The sequence below is a fragment of the Eulemur rufifrons genome, chromosome 21 (assembly GCF_041146395.1).
Source record: "Eulemur rufifrons isolate Redbay chromosome 21, OSU_ERuf_1, whole genome shotgun sequence".
Taxonomy (NCBI): Eukaryota; Metazoa; Chordata; class Mammalia; order Primates; family Lemuridae; genus Eulemur; species Eulemur rufifrons.
Genome location: NC_091003.1, coordinates 22,180,541 through 22,201,856, shown reverse-complemented (window position 1 = coordinate 22,201,856; position 21,316 = coordinate 22,180,541). Strand labels below are relative to the sequence as shown.

The 21,316-nt window shown below is 58.2% G+C and overlaps 4 gene segments (V, D, J or C); all 4 read left to right on the top strand.

Annotated features, from left to right (window-relative positions):
* The first annotated feature begins 11 nt into the window (after positions 1-11).
* On the top strand, positions 12-3,178 carry LOC138401591 (immunoglobulin lambda constant 6-like). The segment is given in 3 exon segments: positions 12-44; positions 1,268-1,409; positions 2,727-3,178. Coding segments are annotated over 3 exon segments (495 nt in total).
* Positions 3,179-3,261: 83 nt separating this feature from the next.
* On the top strand, positions 3,262-7,765 carry LOC138401590 (immunoglobulin lambda constant 6-like). The segment is given in 4 exon segments: positions 3,262-3,282; positions 3,380-3,473; positions 5,874-5,978; positions 7,340-7,765. Coding segments are annotated over 4 exon segments (540 nt in total).
* A 3,630-nt stretch (positions 7,766-11,395) lies between these two features.
* LOC138401589 (immunoglobulin lambda constant 6-like) lies at positions 11,396-13,370 on the top strand. The segment is given in 2 exon segments: positions 11,396-11,534; positions 12,919-13,370. Coding segments are annotated over 2 exon segments (459 nt in total).
* A 2,176-nt stretch (positions 13,371-15,546) lies between these two features.
* Positions 15,547-17,873, top strand: LOC138401587 (immunoglobulin lambda constant 6-like). The segment is given in 3 exon segments: positions 15,547-15,556; positions 16,067-16,171; positions 17,533-17,873. Coding segments are annotated over 3 exon segments (435 nt in total).
* Positions 17,874-21,316: the final 3,443 nt, after the last annotated feature.

Genomic DNA, 21,316 nt, shown 5'->3' with positions numbered 1-21,316 from the left:
GAGGAACCCTGATGGCAGGCGATGTGGAGGTTCCCGCCATCTCTGTAGGTCCGCGGTGCCCTGGGGCCCCTCAGCCACCCTGCCTCTGCCTTTCCCGCATCAGGGAACACATCTGAGTGATTGTTATTTTGAGCTGCTCCCCGGACATTCCCAGGGTCGGGACGCAGCCTCGGCCTCCCCGAGCTGGAGCCCAGCGCCCCTGTCTGCTTCTGCTCTCCCTGCAAAGTGCTTCTGGCAGCCAGAGACCTCACGGGGTTCAGGCTGGACATTCGCAAAACTCCTTCCCAAGAAGGTCGCTACTGCTCAGCTGGAATTAATGAGACTAGTTACATAACTCGATGTGTTAAATAAATGTGTGAAATAGATGTGTTGGAATCCACTACCTTCGTTTTAATGATGACGATGACATCTGGCCACATGGGTGATGACAAGGAGGCTACAAATAATGGACATCTGCCCACATGGAGCATATTGGGGTGGCACCTGGGTCCACTTTCTTGACCACAGGGGACTGCCATGGCTCTTGCTTTCTGGGGTGACAACATATTCCACCTCCTCTTATCCCTTTACTGGGCCAAGCCTGGGATCAGCCACTGATCACACTGCTCTCTAGTGTCATTTCACACCCACTGTCAGGACCCTCCCTCATGTGTCCCATTGGAATGAGGCAACGACTGTCCCCACTCACCTGACCCACCTGACATCAGTCGAATTGAGGGGACACAGGGCATGCTCCCAGGTCAGCCTGGAGGCTGAGGCTGGCATTGCCCACGGGGACGAGCCAGGCCTCACTGGCCAGGCCCATGACAACCAGGACAACCCAGGGAAGGAGGGGCTGACACCCCTGCAGTCAGGGTTGGGGTCATAGGAAGGTTCCCAGGACACTGCTCTCCAGGGAAACCTGCCCCTCCCTGGGGGGAGGAGGACACCATGTGTCACCCAGTGGTCTCACCAAGGGATCAGGGATGTGCCAACTCTGCTGAGGGGAGACAACCTGTTTCCTTCCGTAAAAATTCACTCCTCAGTGATACAAATGCCGTGCAATGAAGTCATTCCTGTTCCTGGCATATGGTCCCTGGGAAAACCCAATCCAAGACACAGACTCCCTGTGGGAACCTTGGTACCTGGGGTTCTGCTGTCGGTCACAGGGTTCCTGTAGAGGGACCAAGGTGGCCGACCTACGTGAGTCTCTTCTTTCCCCTCCTGCCCTGCTCTCCTGTTAGCTGTGGGGTGAGGGTAGGGGCCGTATGGTCCCGCTGCTGAGCAGGTGCCACCTGGGGCAGTGACCCAGCTTCCTCCAGCACAGCTGCAGCTGGAGCCTCGGGCAGGGGGTCTCAGGGAGGGGTTTTTGTACAAGCCTGTGTCACAGTGTATTGTGTTCGGCGGAGGGACCAAGCTGACCGTCCTAGGTGAGTCTCTGCTTCCCCTTCCTTCCCTGCTCTACTCAAGGTTTTAGGCACTTTTCTTCAGTTTCGCTGTTTTCTCTGTATCCTGCCTCAGCCTGGGGTCAAGCTTCCTCCCTGGACCCAGCTTTGGGTTGAGGACTTTCCCTCCCTGTTCAGAGCCCTGCATACCTCACCCTTTCCCTCTGACCCCAGAGGAAGGGGGCTGCACCGGGGTGCCTACTCAGACGGAATTGTCTCTGTGTCTGTCTGTTTGTACCTCTGTCTTCCAGTCTGTCTGTCAAAGTAGGTTCGGTCCCTGAGACTTGCTCTGTTCTGTCCTCCCCACTCTCCATAACTGTTAGGACAGCCTTGTCTGTGGGGTCACTTGGGCCCCATCTCATGGGGAACAGGGAACACGGTAAGTGCAGAGAGTGACCACCTGGGAGACTTTAGAAGGACCCAGAACACTCCGGGCTGAGGCCGGGGAACCACAGTTCTGAGGCTCAGGGCCGGATCCCCTGGGCTGTGGGACTCAGGGTCAAGGCCAGGAAAGACAGGAGGTGGGGGCTGCCAGGGCCTCAGGGAAGCTCCGGGAGGGCGCAGGAGAGGAGGCTCTGGGTGCGGGGGCTCAGGCGAAGGTCCTCACAGGGGAGGGTATGAGGGAAGGTGGGTCCCTGGGGCTCCTGGGGACACAAGCCCTCCGGCTCCGCAGTCCCAGAGACAGAGGACAGAGTCCATAGCGTGAAACCTCTGCTGCTGTCACCAGGTGCCAAGGGGGTGACACTGACACCAGCAAAGTCAGTGGAGTAAGGGACACTCAGGGACAGCAGACAGGCTCCCTCTGTCCTCCCCAGCACCCGGGCTCTGACCCCAGAGAAAGGCCCAGGACACAGACCTGGGCACAACAGGATGGAAGGGGAAAAGGCCCCAGAGTCCCTCAGAGAGAAGAGTCAGGACACAATTGTCCCCTGCCCAGACCCCACAGGAGGGCCTAACCCTCACCTCATGTGCTCAGGGGACAGACAAGGCCTTGACGGGCCCGTCAGGATGGCAGGAGGAGCCAGAGGCCACACAGAGTCAGCTGTCTGTGAGGGAGGCCAAGGCCCAGACAGGGCTCAGGACAGGGGATGGGCAGGGACAGGCTCTGGGCCTCCCAGGACAGACAAGGGGTTTCTCAATGACCGTGACCTACCCTCCTGTCACAGACCCTGGGACCCACAGGCCCTGCACAAGGTGCCCTGACCTGGGCTTGGTGGCCGCAGGCCCCTCCTCACACCCTGAGGTCAGGGGCTCCCCAGGTGGACACGGGACTCTGACCTCCGCCCCTCCCCCACCCCACAGGTGGGCCCAAGTCCGCCCCCTCGGTCAGTCTGTTCCCACCCTCCTCTGAGGAGCTCCAAGCCAACAAGGCCACACTGGTGTGTCTGATCAGCGACTTCTACCCGGGCGCCGTCACCGTGGCCTGGAAGGCAGACGGCAGCCCCGTCACCCAGGGCGTGGAGACCACCCAGGCCTCGAAACAGAGCAACAACAAGTACGCGGCCAGCAGCTACCTGAGCCTGTCGGCCGACCAGTGGAAAGCTCGCAACAAGTACAGCTGCCAGGTCACGCACGAAGGCAGCACCGTGGAGAAGTCAGTGTCCCCTGCAGAGTGTGCTTAGGCCCCGTCCCCCACCCCACCCTCGGGGGCCTGGAGCTGCAGGAGCCCAGGGGAGGGGTGTCCCCTCCCTCCCAGCTCATCCCAGCCCCTGCCCTAAACCCCATGAACCCTCAATAAATATCCTTATTTTCAATCAGAAATCTTGATCTCTCTCTTTATTTCTCCTCTCATGCTTAATTCCTAGCCTCCTCCCTGGTTCTCAGTGGGGCTGGGGACATGCCAGCAGCCAGTGGGAACGTAGCACAGTGGGAGAGGCCAAAGTCTCCCTGGGCACTGCCCAACAGCACCTTCTTCACCCACAGTCCCCTCTGCACACCTCCCCTCTCTGCCCTAGAGCCACCAGCCTGGCACCAGCTCATCCGGGCAGGTCTCACCCCCTTCCCGCTTCTACTTCTCAGTGAAGACGTCCTCACGCACCATCCTGCATGGCTAGTGTGCCTTTGTGTCTGTCCATGTCACTGGGCTGACGGGTCTCTGCTCAGGGCCAGGACGGTTCTGGTTCAGAGCCCATGTCCCTGTGGTCCCACCCTAGCAGCCAAACCACCTGGGACCTAGGTGAGCTCCCCTTGTCCTGGGAGCCTTGACCCAGAGCAGGAAGCTGTTCCTGGACAGAGGACCCTGGGACACAGTCCCTGACCTATCGGGAAGGAGAACGGCTCTGTGAGAGGGACAAGGGGCAGTAACTGACAGGACAATCAGAAGAAATGAAGGGATCCTAAGAGCTCATCAGTGAGCTAGAGACAGGCAAAACACACACAGAGAACCTAAGTCCAGGTCATAGTCTCAGCGGGAACAGAAGTTGAAATTGGCCATAGCATAACGGGGACCTTTCAGCAGGGGCCCATACTTGAGCTGTCACCATGACCTCATAAAAAGGCTTGGAAAATGACACCTACAGGCGCATAGCGCAGAAATGCCCAATGCATATTATCTAAGTGAAAGCACTGACAAGTCCTGCTGTAGTGAAACATTTTGTAGGATGAAACCCAGCTTTCCCAAATCGTGTGGATCACCTTGCCCACATTTAGAAGACCCATGATACTCTGAAGGATCTCAGTGTTCCACGCATCCGCTTTGGGGAACATGGTGTGAGTTTGATGCATATGAGGGGGAGGTGTCTGTGTGGGGTGGGCTGGGTGTGGGGCCATGGCTGGGTTGAAGGTCACCACTAGCGTGGAACTGGAATCTCGGTCCTGGGAACCTGGACCACTAAAGTAAGGCTCGCAAAGACTCCCTTTATGGTTGGTTTCTGCATGGAGCCTGGGGACACTGAGCCTGCATCTGAGCAGGACATGGTGACATTGGCCAAATGAGAAAAGGCACCGACCCCACCATAGCGTGGACACCCATTGCTTGCCTAAGTGGCTCAGTCGGAGTGGAACTGGGGAGTAGCGGGTGCCGAGTCACACCAGGTCGGGGCACAGTAGTGGGGCTGAGAGCAGAGTCAACGTCAGGTTCCACGGGGACCCAGCACCCCCACACCCTCCGGCCCTCCCCGCCCCACTGCCTCCCTCCCTCACTGGGGCTCCGCCTCCCCCACCACACGTGCACCTGCTGCCCGATGTCAGCGACACACTCGCCCCAGGAACCCTGACGGCAGGCGACGTGGAGGTTCCCGCCATCTCTGTAGGTCCTCGGTGCCCTGGGGCTCCTCAGCCACCCTGTCTCTGCCTTTGGCACTTCAGGGAACACATCTGAGTGATTGTTATTTTGAGCTGCTACGCGGACATTCCCGGGGTCGGGACGCAGCCTCGGCCTCCCCGAGCTGGAGCCCAGCGCCCTGTCTGCTTCGGCTCTCCCTGCAAAGTGCTTCTGGCAGCCAGAGACCTCACGGGGTTCAGGCTGGACATTCGCAAAACTCCTTCCCAAGAAGTTCGCTACTGCTCATCTGGAATTAATGAGACTAGTTACAAAACTCGATGTGTTAAATAAATGTGTGAAATAGATGTGTTGGAATCCACTACCTTCGTTTTAATGATGACGATGACATCTGGCCACATGGGTGATGACAAGGAGGCTACAAATAATGGACATCTGCCCACATGGAGCATATTGGGGTGGCACCTGGGTCCACTTTCTTGACCACAGGGGACTGCCATGGCTCTTGCTTTCTGGGGTGACAACGTATTCCACCTCCTCTTATCCCTTTACTGGGCCAAACCTGGGATCAGCCACTGATCACACTGCTCTCTAGTGTCATTTCACACCCACTGTCAGGACCCTCCCTCATGTGTCCCATTGGAATGAGACAACGACTGTCCCCACTCACCTGACCCACCTGCCATCAGTCAGATTGAGGGGACACAGGGGATGCTCCCAGGTCAGCCTGGAGGCTGAGGCTGGCATTTCTCACGGGGACCAGCCAGGCCTCACTGGACAGGCCCATGACAACCAGGACAACCCAGGGAAGGAGGGGCTGACACCCCTGCAGTCAGGGCTGGGGTCATGGGAAGGTTCCCGGGACACTGCTCTCCAGGGAAACCTGCCCCTCCCTGGGGGGAGGAGGACACCATGTGTTACCCAGTGGTCTCACCAAGGGATCAAGGATGTGTCAATTCTGCCGAGGGGAGAACACCTGTCCCTTTTACTGCAATCCCTCCTTAGCTACACAAATGCCCTATAACGAACTCATTCCTGTTTCTGTCAGATGGTCCTTGGGACAAACCAATCGAAGACACCAACTTGCTTTGGGAATATTGGTCCCATGGATTCTGATTCTGTCACAGAATGTCACCTGTCCTGTTAGCTGTGGGGCTGAGGGTGGAAGCCATGTGGTCCCCTGCTAAGCACATGCCACCTGGGCCAGTGACCAGCTTCCTCCCTCACAGCTGCAGCTGGGGGCTGGGGCTTGGGGGGTCTCAGGGAGGGGTTTTTGTACGAGCCTGTGTCACAGTGTTATGTGTTCGGCGGTGGGACCAAGGTGACCGTCCTAGGTGAGTGCCTTCTTTCCCCTCCCTCTCTGCTCTCCTCAAAGTTTTAGGCACTTTTATGCTCTTTTTGCTGTTTTCTCTGTATCTTGTCTCAGCCTGGGGTCAAGCTTCCTATCTGCACCCAGCTCGGGGGTGAGGACATCCCCCTCCCTGCTCAGACCCCTTCATGCCTCACCCCTTCCCCTCTGACCCCAGAGCCAGGGTGCTGGAACTGGTGACCTGGTCGGACTGACTTGTGTCTCTCTCTGTCTGTGGCCCTGTCTGTCTGTTAGTCTGTCTGTCAAAATAGGTTGAGTCCCAGGGACTTGTTCTGTTCTGCCCTCCCCAATCCTGGTCCCTGTGACAACAGCTTTGTCTATGGGATAACTTGGGCCCCATCTCATGGGGAAGAGAGAACAGGGTAAAGGCAGAGAGTGACCACCTGGGAGACTTTAGAAGGATCCGGAACCCACAGGGCTGAGGCCGGGGAACCACAGTTCTGAGGCTCAGGGCCGGATCCCCTGGGCTGTGGGACTCAGGGTCAAGGCCAGGAAAGACATAGGAGGTGGGGGCTGCCAGGGCCTCAGGGCAGCCACGGCAGAGCTCTGAGCCGGCCTGGGACTCAGGGAAGCTCCAGGAGGGTGCAGGACAGGAGGCTCTGGGTGCGGGGGGTCAGGCGAAGGTCCTTACAGGGGAGGGCGAGAGGGAAGGTGGGTCCCTGGGGCTCCTGGGGACACAAGCCCCCCGGCTCCACAGTCCCAGAGACAGAGGACAGAGTCCAAAGCGTGAAACCTCTGCTGCTGTCACCAGGTGCCAAGGGGGTGACTGTGACACCAGCAAAGTCAGTGGAGTAAGGGACACTCAGGGACAGCAGACAGGCTCCCTCTGTCCTCCCCAGCACCCGGGCTCTGACCCCAGAGAAAGGCCCAGGACACAGATCTGGGCACAACAGGCTGGAAGGGGAAAAGGCCCCAGAGTCCCTCAGAGAGAAGAGTCAGGGCACAATTGTCCCCTGCCCAGACCCCACAGGAGAGCCTAACCCTCACCTCATGTGCTCAGGGGACAGACAAGCCCCTGAAGGGCCCGTCAGGATGGCAGGAGGAGCCAGAGGCCACACAGGGGCAGCTGTCTGTGAGAGAGGCCAAGGCCGAGGGAGGGCTCAGGACAGGGGATTGGCAGGGACAGGCTCTGGGCCTCCCAGGACAGACACGGGGTTTCTCAATGACAATTACCTACCCTCCTGTCACAGACCCTGGGACCCACAGCCCCTGCACAAGGTGCCCCGACCTGGGCTTGGTGTCCTCAGGCCCCTCCTGACACCCTGAGGTCAGGGGCTCCCCAGGTGGACAGGGGACTCTGACCTCTGCCCCTCCCCCACCCCACAGGTGGGCCCAAGTCCGCCCCCTCGGTCAGTCTGTTCCCACCCTCCTCTGAGGAGCTCCAAGCCAACAAGGCCACACTGGTGTGTCTGATCAGCGACTTCTACCCGGGCGCCGTCACCGTGGCCTGGAAGGCAGACGGCAGCCCCGTCACCCAGGGCGTGGAGACCACCCAGGCCTCGAAACAGAGCAACAACAAGTACGCGGCCAGCAGCTACCTGAGCCTGTCGGCCGACCAGTGGAAAGCTCGCAACAAGTACAGCTGCCAGGTCACGCACGAAGGCAGCACCGTGGAGAAGTCAGTGTCCCCTGCGGATTGTGCTTAGGCCCCGGCCCCCACCCCACCCTCGGGGGCCTGGAGCTACAGGAGCCCAGGGGAGGGGTGTCCCCTCCCTCCCAGCTCATCCCAGCCCCTGCCCTAAGCCCCATGAACCCTCAATAAATATCCTCGTTTTCAATCACAAATCTTGATCTCTCTATTTCTCCTCTCATGCTTAATTTCTAGCCTCCTCCTGGGTTCTCAGTGGGGCTGGGGACATGCCAGCAGCCAGTGGGAACAGAGCCCAGTAGGAGAAGCCAAAGTCTCCCTGGGCACTACCCAGCAGCACCTTCCTCACCCACAGTCCCCTCTGCACACCTCCCCTCTCTGCTCTAGAGCCACCAGCCTGGCACCAGCTCATCCGGGCAGGTCTCACCCCCTTCCCGCTTCTACTTCTCAGTGAAGACGTCCTCACGCACCATCTTGCATCGCTAGTGTGCCTTTGTGTCTGTCCATGTCACTGGGCTGAGGGGTCTCTGCTCAGGGCCAGGACAGTTCTGGGTGAGAGCCCATGTCCCTATGGTCCCACCCTAACAGCCAAACCACCAGGGACCCGGGTCAGCTCCCCGTGTCCTGGGAGCCTTGATCCATAGCAGGAAGTTGTTCCTGGACAGAGGACCCTGGGACACAGGCCCTGACCTATCGGGAAGAGAGAGGGTCCACGAGAGAGGGACAGCGGCAGTTTCTGACAGGACAATCAGAAGAAATGAAGGGGCTCCCAGGGGCACCACGGGTGGGGGCTAGAGGCAGACACAACAGGGGAAGAGACCCCGAGTCAAGGCAATAGTCTCAGCAGGAACAGAAGTTGAAATTCTCTGTTGCACTAGGGGGACCGTTCGGGAGAGTGTTTGCCATGGGGGGTGCATGGTTGTGCTGCCAGCAGGGGGTCATAGGAGGGTCTCGAAAATGACACGTACAGGTGCGTGTCTCATGCTTTCGCAATGCATGCTAGCTAAGTAAATGCACTGAAAAGTCCTGCTGTGTGAAATACTTTCACATGACGAAACCCAGCTTTCCCCAAATCATGTGGATCCCCTTGTCCACATATAGAAGACCCATACTACTCTGAAAGATCCCGTGCTCCATGGCTCCAGTTTGGGAACACGGAGTGAGGTTGATGCCCATGAGGGGGCGGTGTCTGTGTGGGGTGCCATGAGCGCTGGGCCATGGTTGAGCTCAAGGTCACCACTGACATGAAGCTGGAATCTCCATGCTGGGGAATCTGCACCAGCAAAGTCACGTCCGCAGTTACTTTATGTTTGGTTTGTGGATGGAGCCTGGGGACGCTGAGCCTACATCAGGGTGACGACATGGTAGCCTCGGGCAAATGAGAAAAGGCACCGACCCCAGCAGAGGGTGGGCACCGACTGCTTGTCCGGGAGGGTCACTCAGAGTGGAATTCGGGAATATTTGGAACAAATGAACTAGGTCACTAGGCTGACGGTGACCCTAGGTGGGGGCTGACAGCTAATTCAGGGTCAGGCTTCCACGCTGACTCAGCACCCTCAGATCCTTCCCCCACGGGCCACACAACCTCCCTCCCTCACTGGGGCTCAGCCTCCCCCTCCCCACGTGCACCTGCCGCCTCATGTCAGAGACACACTCGCCCCAGGGCCCTGACAGCAGGTGACGTGGCCTCCTGGATGTGGAGGTTCTGCCTGTCTCTGTAGGTCCACAGTGCCCCAGGGGCTTCCAGGACCCTGTGTCTCTCCCTCCTGCACAGCAGGCGTTCAAACCCGCCTCCTCCACTGCTGCTGGGTGGCACAGACAGGCCAGGAACAGAATCTGCAAGGACACGGAGCACTGGAGGAACAGCAGGGCTGAGAAAGGGCACCTCTTGGTCCTCATTTGGAGCCACCCCTGCCCCGATCCCAGGCTCTCAGCTAGAAGGAGGCTTAAGGGTTCTGGAACGCACTGCACCTGTCTGAGCCCGTGTCACCGAGCATTAGCCTGAGACACCCCAATGCCACATCAGCAGTAGCCCTGCCGGGGGCAAAGCCAGGGACCACCCTATCCCCACCTGCTGCCCCAAGGCTGACCTCCGTGTACCATCTTACACGTTTATATCCCAGACCACTTTGAACCCAAAACTGAGGAGACACCAGAATGACAATGACTTTCGCATTCCCATCACCCAGCCCTGAAATAGAAGCACATGCTGTCTCCTGCTGACCCAGCCCCGAAGGAAGATCACCTCCCTACTCAGCATATAGAAGCTAATTCCAGGCATCTTATCTCTCCCCTGCAAATATTGCCTGTCTGTCCTAGAAAGATACAGACCTAAAACTGAATATGATATTATCACACCTATACAGAAAATATCAGTAATTCCTTAAAATCAAAAAGTAACCCAGGTCTCATCAAATCCCTCGGGAATGCCATAGTGTATTTACTTGGTCGTGCAGGGGGGCCGTTGTGATTTTGTGGGTTTGCCTTTGTTATACGAGGCTTCAGCAAGGTTTGAATCGGCCACAGGTACATGTGTTTTGGGCCTGTGGTAACCTGGGAGAATCTCCCAGATTGCTCTAGTGTTTTCTGCCAAGGCAGGAGCCGCAGGAGCCGAGAGCTGGTCCCGGGAGGTTCCCAGGGTCTGGACGCAGCCTGCGCCTCCCCGAGGGGGAACCCAGCACCCCTGTCTGCTTCCGCTCTCCCTGCAAAGTGCTTCTGGCAGCCAGAGACTTCATGGGGTTAAGGCTAGACATTCGCAAAACTGCTTCCCAAGAAGTCTGGAGACTTCTAGCAGAGACACCCATGTCGGGTGGTCACTTGCTTGGTGACATTAGCTGAGTCAGATGAGCAGGAGTGAGGAGGGTCAATGTCTCAGTCCACGTCCTTCCGTGGGGGCTGCAGTGTGACCGTGACGGGAGGGCCCTGCCCCTGCAGGTCACCCACCCAGGGGTGCGTCTCATGCTCTTGGAAGGAGACACTTTGCGCGGAGACGAGCCAGGGCCCTGCAGCCTCCCGGGCTGAACAGCAAGGCTTACGATGGTGGAGAACTCTAGAAAGAAGAAACAAATGTGTGAAATGCTTGTGTTTGAGTCCATCGTCATTCCGTTTGATTGATGGTGACGTGTGGCCACATTGCTGATGACAAGGGGTCTGTCAATACTGGACATGTGCCCACCTAGAGCCACACCATGCTGCACCTGGGTGTATGTTGATGATCCCAGGGGACTTCCGAGACGTCTGCTCTCTGGGGTGACAGCATGTTGCAACTCCTGATGTCCCCTTCTTGCCCCAGGCCTGGGATACGCCACAAGGGATGTTCCCAAGGTCACCCCCGTGATTAGGCTCGCATTTCCCACAGGGACCAGGCAGTGCCTACGGGCCTGGCCCGTGACAACTAAACCGGCCAAGGGAGGGAAGGGCTGACACCCCCAGATTCAGGGCTGCATCCTTGGCAGGTTCCAAGGACACTGCGCTCCAGAAAAATCTGCCCTTCCCTGAGGGAAAGAGGACCTCCATGCGTCACCCCATGGTCTCAACGAGGGATCAATTGTGTCAACTCTGCTGAGCAAAGAAACGTACCCCCTTCCAGAAGAGTTGTCTCCTTGGTGACACAAACGCCCTCCAATCAACTCACTCTTGTTCCTGGCAGACGGTCTGTGGGAAAATCCAATCCTAGGTGCCGATGTCCTTAGGGAGTCTGAGTTTCAGGGATTCTGCTGCTGGTCACGGGATGCCATCTGCCCTCTTAGCTGTGGGGATGAGTGTGGGAGCCATGTGGTCCCCCTGCTTAGCAGATGCCACCTGGGGCAGGGACCCAGCTTCCTCCCTCACAGCTGCAGCTGGGGGCTGGGGGGGCTCCCAGAAAGGGGTTTTTGTACCAGCCTGTGGCACAGTGTGCTGTGTTCGGCGGAGGGACCAAGCTGACCGTCCTAGGTGAGTCTCTTCTTCCCCCTCCTTCCCTGCTCTACCCCGGGTTTTAGGCAATTTTGTGCTTTGTTTGCTGTTTTCCCTGTGTCTTGTCTCAGCCTGGGGTCAAGCTTTCTCCCTGCACCCAGCTCTGGAATGAGGATCCCTCCCCGCCCTCTTCAAACTCCTGCATGCCTCAACCCTTGCCCTCTGACCCCTGAACCAGGGAACTAGAGGGGTAGCCCACTCTGACTCTACACTCTGTCTGAATAAGTGTCGGGGGGTCTGTCTGTGACTCTGTCTATCCTATCTGTTCTTCTGTCTCTTTGAAGAACTGTTGGTTCCCTAGGACTTGTTCTGTACTGTCCTCCCCAATCCAGGCCCCTGTCAGCCCTGCTTTGTCTCTGGGGTCACTTGGGAACCATCTCATGGGGAAGAGGAAACAGGACACAGGGAGGGGGTGACCACCTGGGAGACTTTAGAAGGACCCAGAACCCTCAGGGCTGAGGCCGGGGAACCACAGTTCTGAGGCTCAGGGCCGGGTCCCCTGGGCTGTGGGACTCAGGGTCAAGGCCAGGAAAGACATAGGAGGTGGGGGCTGCCAGGGCCTCAGGGCGGCCACGGCAGAGCTCTGAGCCGGCCTGAGACTCAGGGAAGCTCCGGGAGGGCGCAGGACAGGAGGCTCTGGGTGCGGGGGCTCAGGCAAAGGTTCTCACAGAGGAGGGTGTGAGGGAAGGTGGGTCCCTGGGGCTCCTGGGGACACAAGCCCTCTGGCTCCGCAGTCCCAGAGACAGAGGACAGAGTCCGTAGCATGAAACCTCTGCTGCTGTCACCAGGTGCCCTGAAGGTGACAGTGACACCAGCAAAGTCAGTGGAGTGAGAGACACTCAGGGACAGCAGACAGGCTCCCTCTGTCCTCCCCAGCACCTGGGCTCTGACCCCAGAGAAAGGCCCAGGACACAGATGTGGGCACAACAGGCTGGAAGGGGAAAAGGCCCCAGAGTCCCTCAGAGAGAAGAGTCAGGACACAATTGTCCCCTGCCCAGACCCCACAGGAGAGCCTAACCCTCACCTCATGTGCTCAGGGGACAGACTAAGCCTTGAAGGGCCCGTGAGGATCGCAGGAGGAGCCAGAGGCCACACAGGGGCAGCTGTCTGTGAGGGAGGCCAAGGCCCAGAGAGGGCTAAGGACAGGGAATGGGCAGGGACAGGCTCTGGGCCTCCCAGGACAGACAAGGGGTTTCTCAACGACCATGACCTACCCTCCTGTCACAGACTCTCGGACCCACAGCCCCTGCACAGGGTGTCCTGACCTGGGCTTGGTGGCCGCAGGCCCCTCCTCACACCCTGAGGTCAGGGGCTCCCCAGGTGGAAACGGGACTCTGACCTCTGCCCCTCCCCCACCCCACAGGTGGGCCCAAGTCCGCCCCCTCGGTCAGTCTGTTCCCACCCTCCTCTGAGGAGCTCCAAGCCAACAAGGCCACACTGGTGTGTCTGATCAGCGACTTCTACCCGGGCGCCGTCACCGTGGCCTGGAAGGCAGACGGCAGCCCCGTCACCCAGGGCGTGGAGACCACCCAGGCCTCGAAACAGAGCAACAACAAGTACGCGGCCAGCAGCTACCTGAGCCTGTCGGCCGACCAGTGGAAAGCTCGCAACAAGTACAGCTGCCAGGTCACGCACGAAGGCAGCACCGTGGAGAAGTCAGTGTCCCCTGCAGAGTGTGCTTAGGCCCCGGCCCCCACCCCACCCTCGGGGGCCTAGAGCTGCAGGAGCCAGGGGAGGGGTGTCCCCTCCCTCCCAGCTCATCCCAGCCCCTGCCCTAAACCCAATGAACTCTCAATAAATATCCTCGTTTTCAATCAGAAATCCTGATCTCTCTCTTTATTTCTCCTCTCATGCTTAATTTCTAGCCTCCTCCCGGGTTCTCAGTGGGGCTGGGGACATGCCAGCAGCCAGTGGGAACAGAGCCCAGTGGGAGAGGCCAAAGTCTCCCTGGGCACTGCCCAGCAGCACTTTCCTCACCCACAGTCCCCTCTGCACACCTCCCCTCTGTGCCCTAGAGCCACCAGCCTGGCACCAGCTCATCTGGGCAGGTCTCACCCCCTTCCCGCTTCTACTTCTCAGTGAAGACGTCCTCACGCACCATCCTGCATGGCTAGTGTGCCTTTGTGTCTGTCCATGTCACTGGGCTGACGGGTCTCTGCTCAGGGCCAGGATAGTTTTGGTTGAGAGCCCATGTCCCTTGGTCCCACCCTAACAGCCAAACCACCAGGGACCCGGGTGAGCTCCCGGTGTCCTAGGAGCCTTGATCCTGAGCAGGAAGCTGTTCCTGGACAGAGGACCCTGGGACACAGGCCCTGACCTGTGAAGAAGAGAGAGGGGCCCCATGAGAGGGACAAGGGGCAGTAACTGACAGGACAATCAGAAGAAATAAAGGGGTCCCAAGAGCTCATCACAGAGCTAGAGACAGACAAAATACACAAAGGGAACCTAAGTCAAGGTCATAGTCTCAGTGGGAACAGAAGTTGAAATTGGCCATAGCATAATGGGTACCATTAAGCAGGGGCCCATAGTTGAGCTGTCACCATGACCTCATGAAAAGGCTTGGAAAATGACACCTACAGGTGCATAGCGCAGAAATGCACAATGTATATTAGCTAAGTAAAAGCACTGACAAGTCCTGCTGTAGTAAAACACTTTTGTAGGATGAAACCCAGCTTTCCCAAATCGTGTGGATCCCCTTGCCCACATTTAGAGGACCCATAACACTCTGAAGGAGCCCAGTGTTCCACGCATCCGCTTTGGGGAACATGGTGTGAGTTTGATGCATGTGAGGGGGAGGTGTTTGTGTGGGGTGCGCTTGGTGTGGGGCCATGGCCGGGCTCAAGGTCACCACTAGCGTGGAGCTGGAATCTCAGTCCTGGGAACCTGGACCACTAAAGTCAGGCTTGCAAAGACTCACTTTATGGTTGGTTTCTGCATGGAGCCTGGGGACACTGAGCCTGCATCTGAGCAGGACATGGGGACAGTGGCCAAATGAGAAAAGGCACCGACCCCACCGTAGCGTGGACACCCATTGCTTGCCTAAGTGGCTCAGTCGGAGTGGAACTGGGGAGTAGCGGGGCCGAGTCACACCAGGTCAGGGTACAGTAGTGGGGCTGAGAGCAGAGTCAACATTAGGTTCCACGGGAACCCAGCACCCCCACACCCTCCGGCCCTCCCCACCCCACTCCCTCCCTCCCTCACTGGGGCTCCGCCTCCCCCACCACACGTGCACCTGCTGCCCAATGTCAGCGACACACTCGCCCCAGGAACCCTGACGGCAGGCGATGTGGAGGTTCCCGCCATCTCTGTAGGTCCTTGGTGCCCTGGGGGCCCTCAGCCACCCTGTCTCTACCTTCCCCGCATCAGGGAACACATCTGAGTGATTGTTATTTTGAGCTGCTCCCCGGACATTCCCAGGGTTGGTACGCAGCCTCAATCTCCCCGAGCTGGAGCCCAGCGCCCTGTCTGCTTCGGCTCTCCCTGCAAAGTGCTTCTGGCAGCCAGAGACCTCACGGGGTTCAGGCTGGACATTCGCAAAACTCCTTCCCAAGAAGTTCGCTACTGCTCAGCTGGAATTAATTACACTAGTTACATAACTACATGTGTTAAATAAATGTGTGAAATAGATGTGTTGGAATCCACTACCTTCGTTTTAATGATGACGATGACATCTGGCCACATGGGTGATGACAAGGAGACTACAAATAATGGACATCTGCCCACATGGAGCATATTGGGGTGGCACCTGGGTCCACTTTCTTGACCACAGGGGACTGCCATGGCTCTTGCTTTCTGGGGTGACAACGTATTCCACCTCCTCATATCCCTTTACTGGGCCAAGCCTGGGATCAGCCACTGATCACACTGCTCTCTAGTGTCATTTCACACCCACAGTCAGGACCCTCCCTCATGTGTCCCATTGGAATGAGGCAACGACTGTCCCCACTCACCTGACCCACCTGCCATCAGTCAGATTGAGGGGACACACGGGATGCTCCCAGGTCAGCCTGAAGGCTGACGCTGGCATTGCCCACGGGGACCAGCCAGGCCTCACTGGCCAGGCCCATGACAACCAGGACAACCCAGGGAAGGAGGGGCTGACACCCCTGCAGTCAGGGCTGGGGTCATGGGAAGGTTCCCGGGACACTGCTCTCCAGGGAAGCCTGCCCTTCCCTGGGGGGAGCAGGACACCAAGTGTCACCCAGTGGTCTCACCGAGGGATCAGGGATGTGTCAATTCTGCCGAGGGGAGACCACCTGTCCCTTTTACTGCAAATCCCTCCTTAGCTACACAAATGCCCTATAACGAACTCATTCCTGTTTCTGTCAGATGGTCCTTGGGACAAACCAATCCAAGACACCAACTTGCTTTGGGAATATTGGTCCCATGGATTCTGATTCTGGTCACAGAATGTCACCTGTCCTGTTAGCTGTGGGGCTGAGGGTGGAAGCCATGTGGTCCCCTGCTAAGCACATGCCACCTGGGCCAGTGACCAGCTTCCTCCCTCACAGCTGCAGCTGGGGGCTGGGGCTTGGGGGGTCTCAGGGAGGGGTTTTTGTACGAGCCTGTGTCACAGTGTTATGTGTTCGGCGGTGGGACCAAGGTAACCGTCCTAGGTGAGTGTCTTCTTTCCCCTCCCTCTCTGCTCTCCTCAAGGTTTTAGGCACTTTTATGCTCTTTTTGCTGTTTTCTCTCTATCTTGTCTCAGCCTGGGGTCAAGCTTCCTATCTGCACCCAGCTCTGGGGTGAGGACATCCCCCTCCCTGCTCAGACCCCTTCATGCCTCACCCCTTCCCCTCTGACCCCAGAGCCAGGGTGCTGGATCTGCTGACCTGGTCAGACTGACTTGTGTCTCTCTCTGTCTGTGGCCCTGTCTGTCTGTTAGTCTGTCTGTCAAAATAGGTTGAGTCCCAGGGACTTGTTCTGTTCTGCCCTCCCCCATCTTGGTCCCTGTGACAACAGCTTTGTCTATGGGGTCACTTGGGCACCATCTCATGGGGAAGAGAGAACAGGGTAAAGGCAGAGAGTGACCTCTTGGGAGACTTTACAAGGATCCGGAACCCACAGGGCTGAGGCCGGGGAACCACAGTTCTGAGGCTCAGGGCCAGGTCCCCTGGGCTGTGGGACTCAGGGTCAAGGCCAGGAAAGACATAGGAGGTGGGGGCTGCCAGGGCCTCAGGGCAGCCACGGCAGAGCTCTGAGCCGGCCTGGGACTCAGGGAAGCTCCGGGAGGGCGCAGGACAGGAGGCTCTGGGTGCGGGGGGTCAGGCGAAGGTCCTCACAGGGGAGGGCGTGAGGGAAGGTGGGTCCCTGGGGCTCCTGGGGACACAAGCCCCCCGGCTCCACAGTCCCAGAGACAGAGGACAGAGTCCAAAGCGTGAAACCTCTGCTGCTGTCTCCAGGTGCCGAGGGGGTGACTGTGACACCAGCAAAGTCAGTGGAGTAAGGGACACTCAGGGACAGCAGACAGGCTCCCTCTGTCCTCCCCAGCACCCGGGCTCTGACCCCAGAGAAAGGCCCAGGACACAGATCTGGACACAACAGGCTGGAAGGGGAAAAGGCCCCAGAGTCCCTCAGAGAGAAGAGTCAGGGCACAATTGTGCCCTGCCCGGACCCCACAGGAGGGCCTAACCCTCACCTCATGTGCTCAGGGGACAGACAAGCTCCTGAGGGTCCCGTCAGGATGGCAGGAGGAGCCAGAGGCCACACAGGGGCAGCTGTCTGTGAGGGAGGCCAAGGCCCAGAGAGGGCTCAGGACAGGGGATGGGCAGGGACAGACTCTGGGCCTCCCAGGACAGACAAGGGGTTTCTCAACAACCATGACCTACCCTCCTGTCACAGACCCTCGGACCCACAGCCCCTGCACATGGTGCCCAGACCTGGGATTGGTGGCCACAGGCCCCTCCTGACACCCTGAGGTCAGGGGCTCCCCAGGTGGACGCAGGACTCTGACCTCCGCCCCTCCCCCACCCCACAGGTGGGCCCAAGTCCGCCCCCTCGGTCAGTCTGTTCCCACCCTCCTCTGAGGAGCTCCAAGCCAACAAGGCCACACTGGTGTGTCTGATCAGCGACTTCTACCCGGGCGCCGTCACCGTGGCCTGGAAGGCAGACGGCAGCCCCGTCACCCAGGGCGTGGAGACCACCCAGGCCTCGAAACAGAGCAACAACAAGTACGCGGCCAGCAGCTACCTGAGCCTGTCGGCCGACCAGTGGAAAGCTCGCAACAAGTACAGCTGCCAGGTCACGCACGAAGGCAGCACCGTGGAGAAGTCAGTGTCCCCTGCAGAGTGTGCTTAGGCCCCGGCCCCCACCCCACCCTCGGGGACCTGGAGCTACAGGAGCCCCCGGGAAGGGGTGTTCCCTCCCTCCCAGCTCATCCCAGCCCCTGCCCTAAACCCGATGAACCCTCAATAAATATCCTCGTTTTCAATCAGAAATCCTGCTCCATCTCTTTATTGCTCCTCTCATGCTTAATTTCTAGCCTCCCCCGAGGTTCTCAGTGGGGCTGGGGACATGCCAGCAGCCAGTGGGAACTTAGCTCAGTGGGAGAGGCCAAAGTCTCCCTGGGCACTGCCCAGCAGGACCTTCCTCACCCACAGTCCCCTCTGCACACCTCCCCTCTCTGCCCTAGAGCCACCAGCCTGGCACAAGCTCATCTGGGCAGGTCTCATCCCCTTCCTGCTTCTACTTCTCAGTGAAGACGTCCTCACGCACCATCCTGCATCGCCAGTGTGCCTTTGTGTCTGTCCATGTCACTGGGCTGACAGGTCTCTGCTCAGGGCCAGGACAGTTCTGGGTGAGAGCTCATGTCCCAGTGGTCCCACCCTAACAGCCAAACCACCAGGGACCCGGGTGAGCTCCCCGTGTCCTGGGAGCCTTGATCCAGAGCAGGAAGCTGTTCCTGGACAGAGGACCCTGGGACACAGTCCCTGACCTATCGGGAAGAGAGAGGGTCCCCATGAGAGGGACAGCGGCAGTTTCTGACAGGACAATCAGAAGAAATTAATGGGCTCTGAGGGGCATGGTTGGGGGCTAGAGGCAGACACAACAGGGAAAGAGACCCTGAGTCAAGACAATAGTCTCAGCAGGAACAGAAGTTGAAATTCTCTGTTGCACTAGCGGGACCATTCGGGAGAGTGTTTACCATGGGGGGTCCATGGTTGTGCTGCCAGCAGGGGGTCATAGGAGGGTCTGGAAAATGACACGTACAGGTGCGTGTCTCATGCTTTCGCAATGCATACTAGCTAAGTAAATGCACTGAAAAGTCCTGCTGTGTGAAATACTTTCACATGACGAAACCCAGCTTTCCCCAAATCATGTGGATCCCCTTGCCCACATATAGAAGACCCATACTACTCTGAAAGATCCCGTGCTCCATGGCTCCAGTTTGGGAACACGGAGTGAGGTTGATGCACATGAGGGGGTGGTGTCTGTGTGGGGTGCCATGAGCGCTGGGCCATGGTTGAGCTCAAGGTCACCACTGACATGGAGCTGGAATCTCCATGCTGGGGAATCTGCACCAGCAAAGTCACGTCCGCAGTTACTTTATGTTTGGTTTGTGGATGGAGCCTGGGGACCCTGAGCCTACATCAGGGTGACGACACGGTAGCACTGGGCAAATGAGAAAAGGCACCGACTGCTTGTCCGGGAGGGTCACTCAGAGTGGAATTAGGGAATATTTGGAACAGTGAACTAGGTCACTACGCTGACGGTGACCCTAGGTGGGGGCTGACAGCTAAGTCAGGGTCAGGCTTCCACGCTGACTCAGCACCCCCAGATCCTTCCCCCACCGGCCCCACAACCTCCCTCCCTCACTGGGGCTCAGCTTCCCCCTCCCCACGTGCACCTGCTGCCTCATGTCAGAGACACACTCGCCCCAGGGCCCTGACAGCAGGCGACGTGGCCTCCTGGATGTGGAGGTTCTGCCTGTCTCTGTGGGTCCACAGTGCCCCAGGGGCTTCCAAGACCCTGTGTCTCTACCTCCTGCACAGCAGGGCGTTCAAACCCACCTCCTCCACTGCTGCTGGGTGGCACAGACAGGCCAGGAACAGAATCTGCAAGGACACGGAGCTCTGGAGGAACAGCAGGGCTGAGAAAGGGCACCTCTTGGTCCTCATTCGGAGCCACCTCTGCCCCGATCCCAGGCTCTCAGCTAGAAGGAGGCTTAAGGGTTCTGGAATCCACCGCACCTGTCTGAGCCCGTGTCACCGAGCATTAACCTGAGACACCCCAATGCCACAGCAGCAGTACCCCTGCCGGGGGCAAAGCCAGGGACCACCCCATCACCACCTGCTGCCCCAAGGCTGACCTCCGTGTACCATCTTACACGTTTATATCCCAGACAACTTTGAACCCAAAACGGAGGAGAGACCAGAATGACAATGACTTTCGCATTCCCATCACCCAGCCCTGAAATAGAAGCACATGCTGTCTCCTGCTGACCCAGCCCCGAAGGAAGATCACCTCCCTACTCAGCCTATAGAAGCTAATTCCAGGCATCTTATCTCTCCCCTGCAAATATTGCCTGTCTGTCCTAGAAAGATACAGACCTAAAACTAAATATGATATTAGCACACCTATACAGAAATTATCAGTAATTCCTTAAAATCAAAAAGTAACCCAGGTCTCATCAAATCCCTCGGGAATGCCATAGTGTATTTACTTGGTCGTGCAGGGGGGCCGTTGTGATTTTGTGGGTTTGCCTTTGTTATACGAGGCGTCAACAAGGTTTGAATCGGCCACAGGTGTATGTGTTTTGGGCCTGTGGTAACCTGGGAGAATCTTCCAGATTGCTCTAGTGTTTTCTGCCAAGGCAGGAGCCACAGGAGCCGAGAGCTGCTCCCGGGAGGTTCCCAGGGTCGGGACGCAGCCTCGGCCCCACCGAGGGGGAACCCAGCGCCCCTGTCTGCTTCTGCTCTCCCTGCAAAGTGCTTCTGGCAATCAGAAAGCTGATGGGATTCAGGCTGGACATTCGCAAAACTGCTTCCCAAGGAGTCTCGAGCCTTCAAGCTGCAGTGTGACCGTGACGGGAGGGCCCTGCCCCTGCAGGTCACCCACCCAGGGCTGCGTTTCATGCTCTTGGAAGGAGACACTTTGCGCGGAGACGAGCCAGGGCCCTGCAGCCTCCCGGGCTGAACAGCAAGGCTTACGATGGTGGAGAACTCTAGAAAGAAGAAACAAATGTGTGAAATGCTTGTGTTTGAGTCCATTGTCATTCCGTTTGATTGATGGTGACGTGTGGCCACATTGCTGATGACAAGGGGTCTGTCAATACTGGACATGTGCCCACCTGGAGCCACACCATGCTGCACCTGGGTGTATGTTCATGATCCCAGGGGACTTCCGAGACGTCTGCTCTCTGGGGTGACAGCATGTTGCAACTCCTGATGTCCCCTTCTTGCCCCAGGCCTGGGGTACGCCACAAGGGATGCTCCCAAGGTCACCCCGCGTGATTAGGCTCGCATTTCCCACAGGGACCAGGCAGTGCCTACGGGCCTGGCCCGTGACAACTAAACCGTCCAAGGGAGGGAAGGGCTGACACCCCCAGATTCAGGGCTGCATCCTAGGCAGGTTCCAAGGACACTGCGCTCCAGAAAAATCTGCCCTTCCCTGAGGGGAGGGGCACCTCCATGCATCACCCCATGGTATCAACGAGGGATCAATTGTGTCAACTCTGCTGAGCAAAGAAACGTACCCCCTTCCAGAAGAATTGTCTCCTTGGTGACACAAACGCCCTCCAATCAACTCACTCTTGTTCCTGG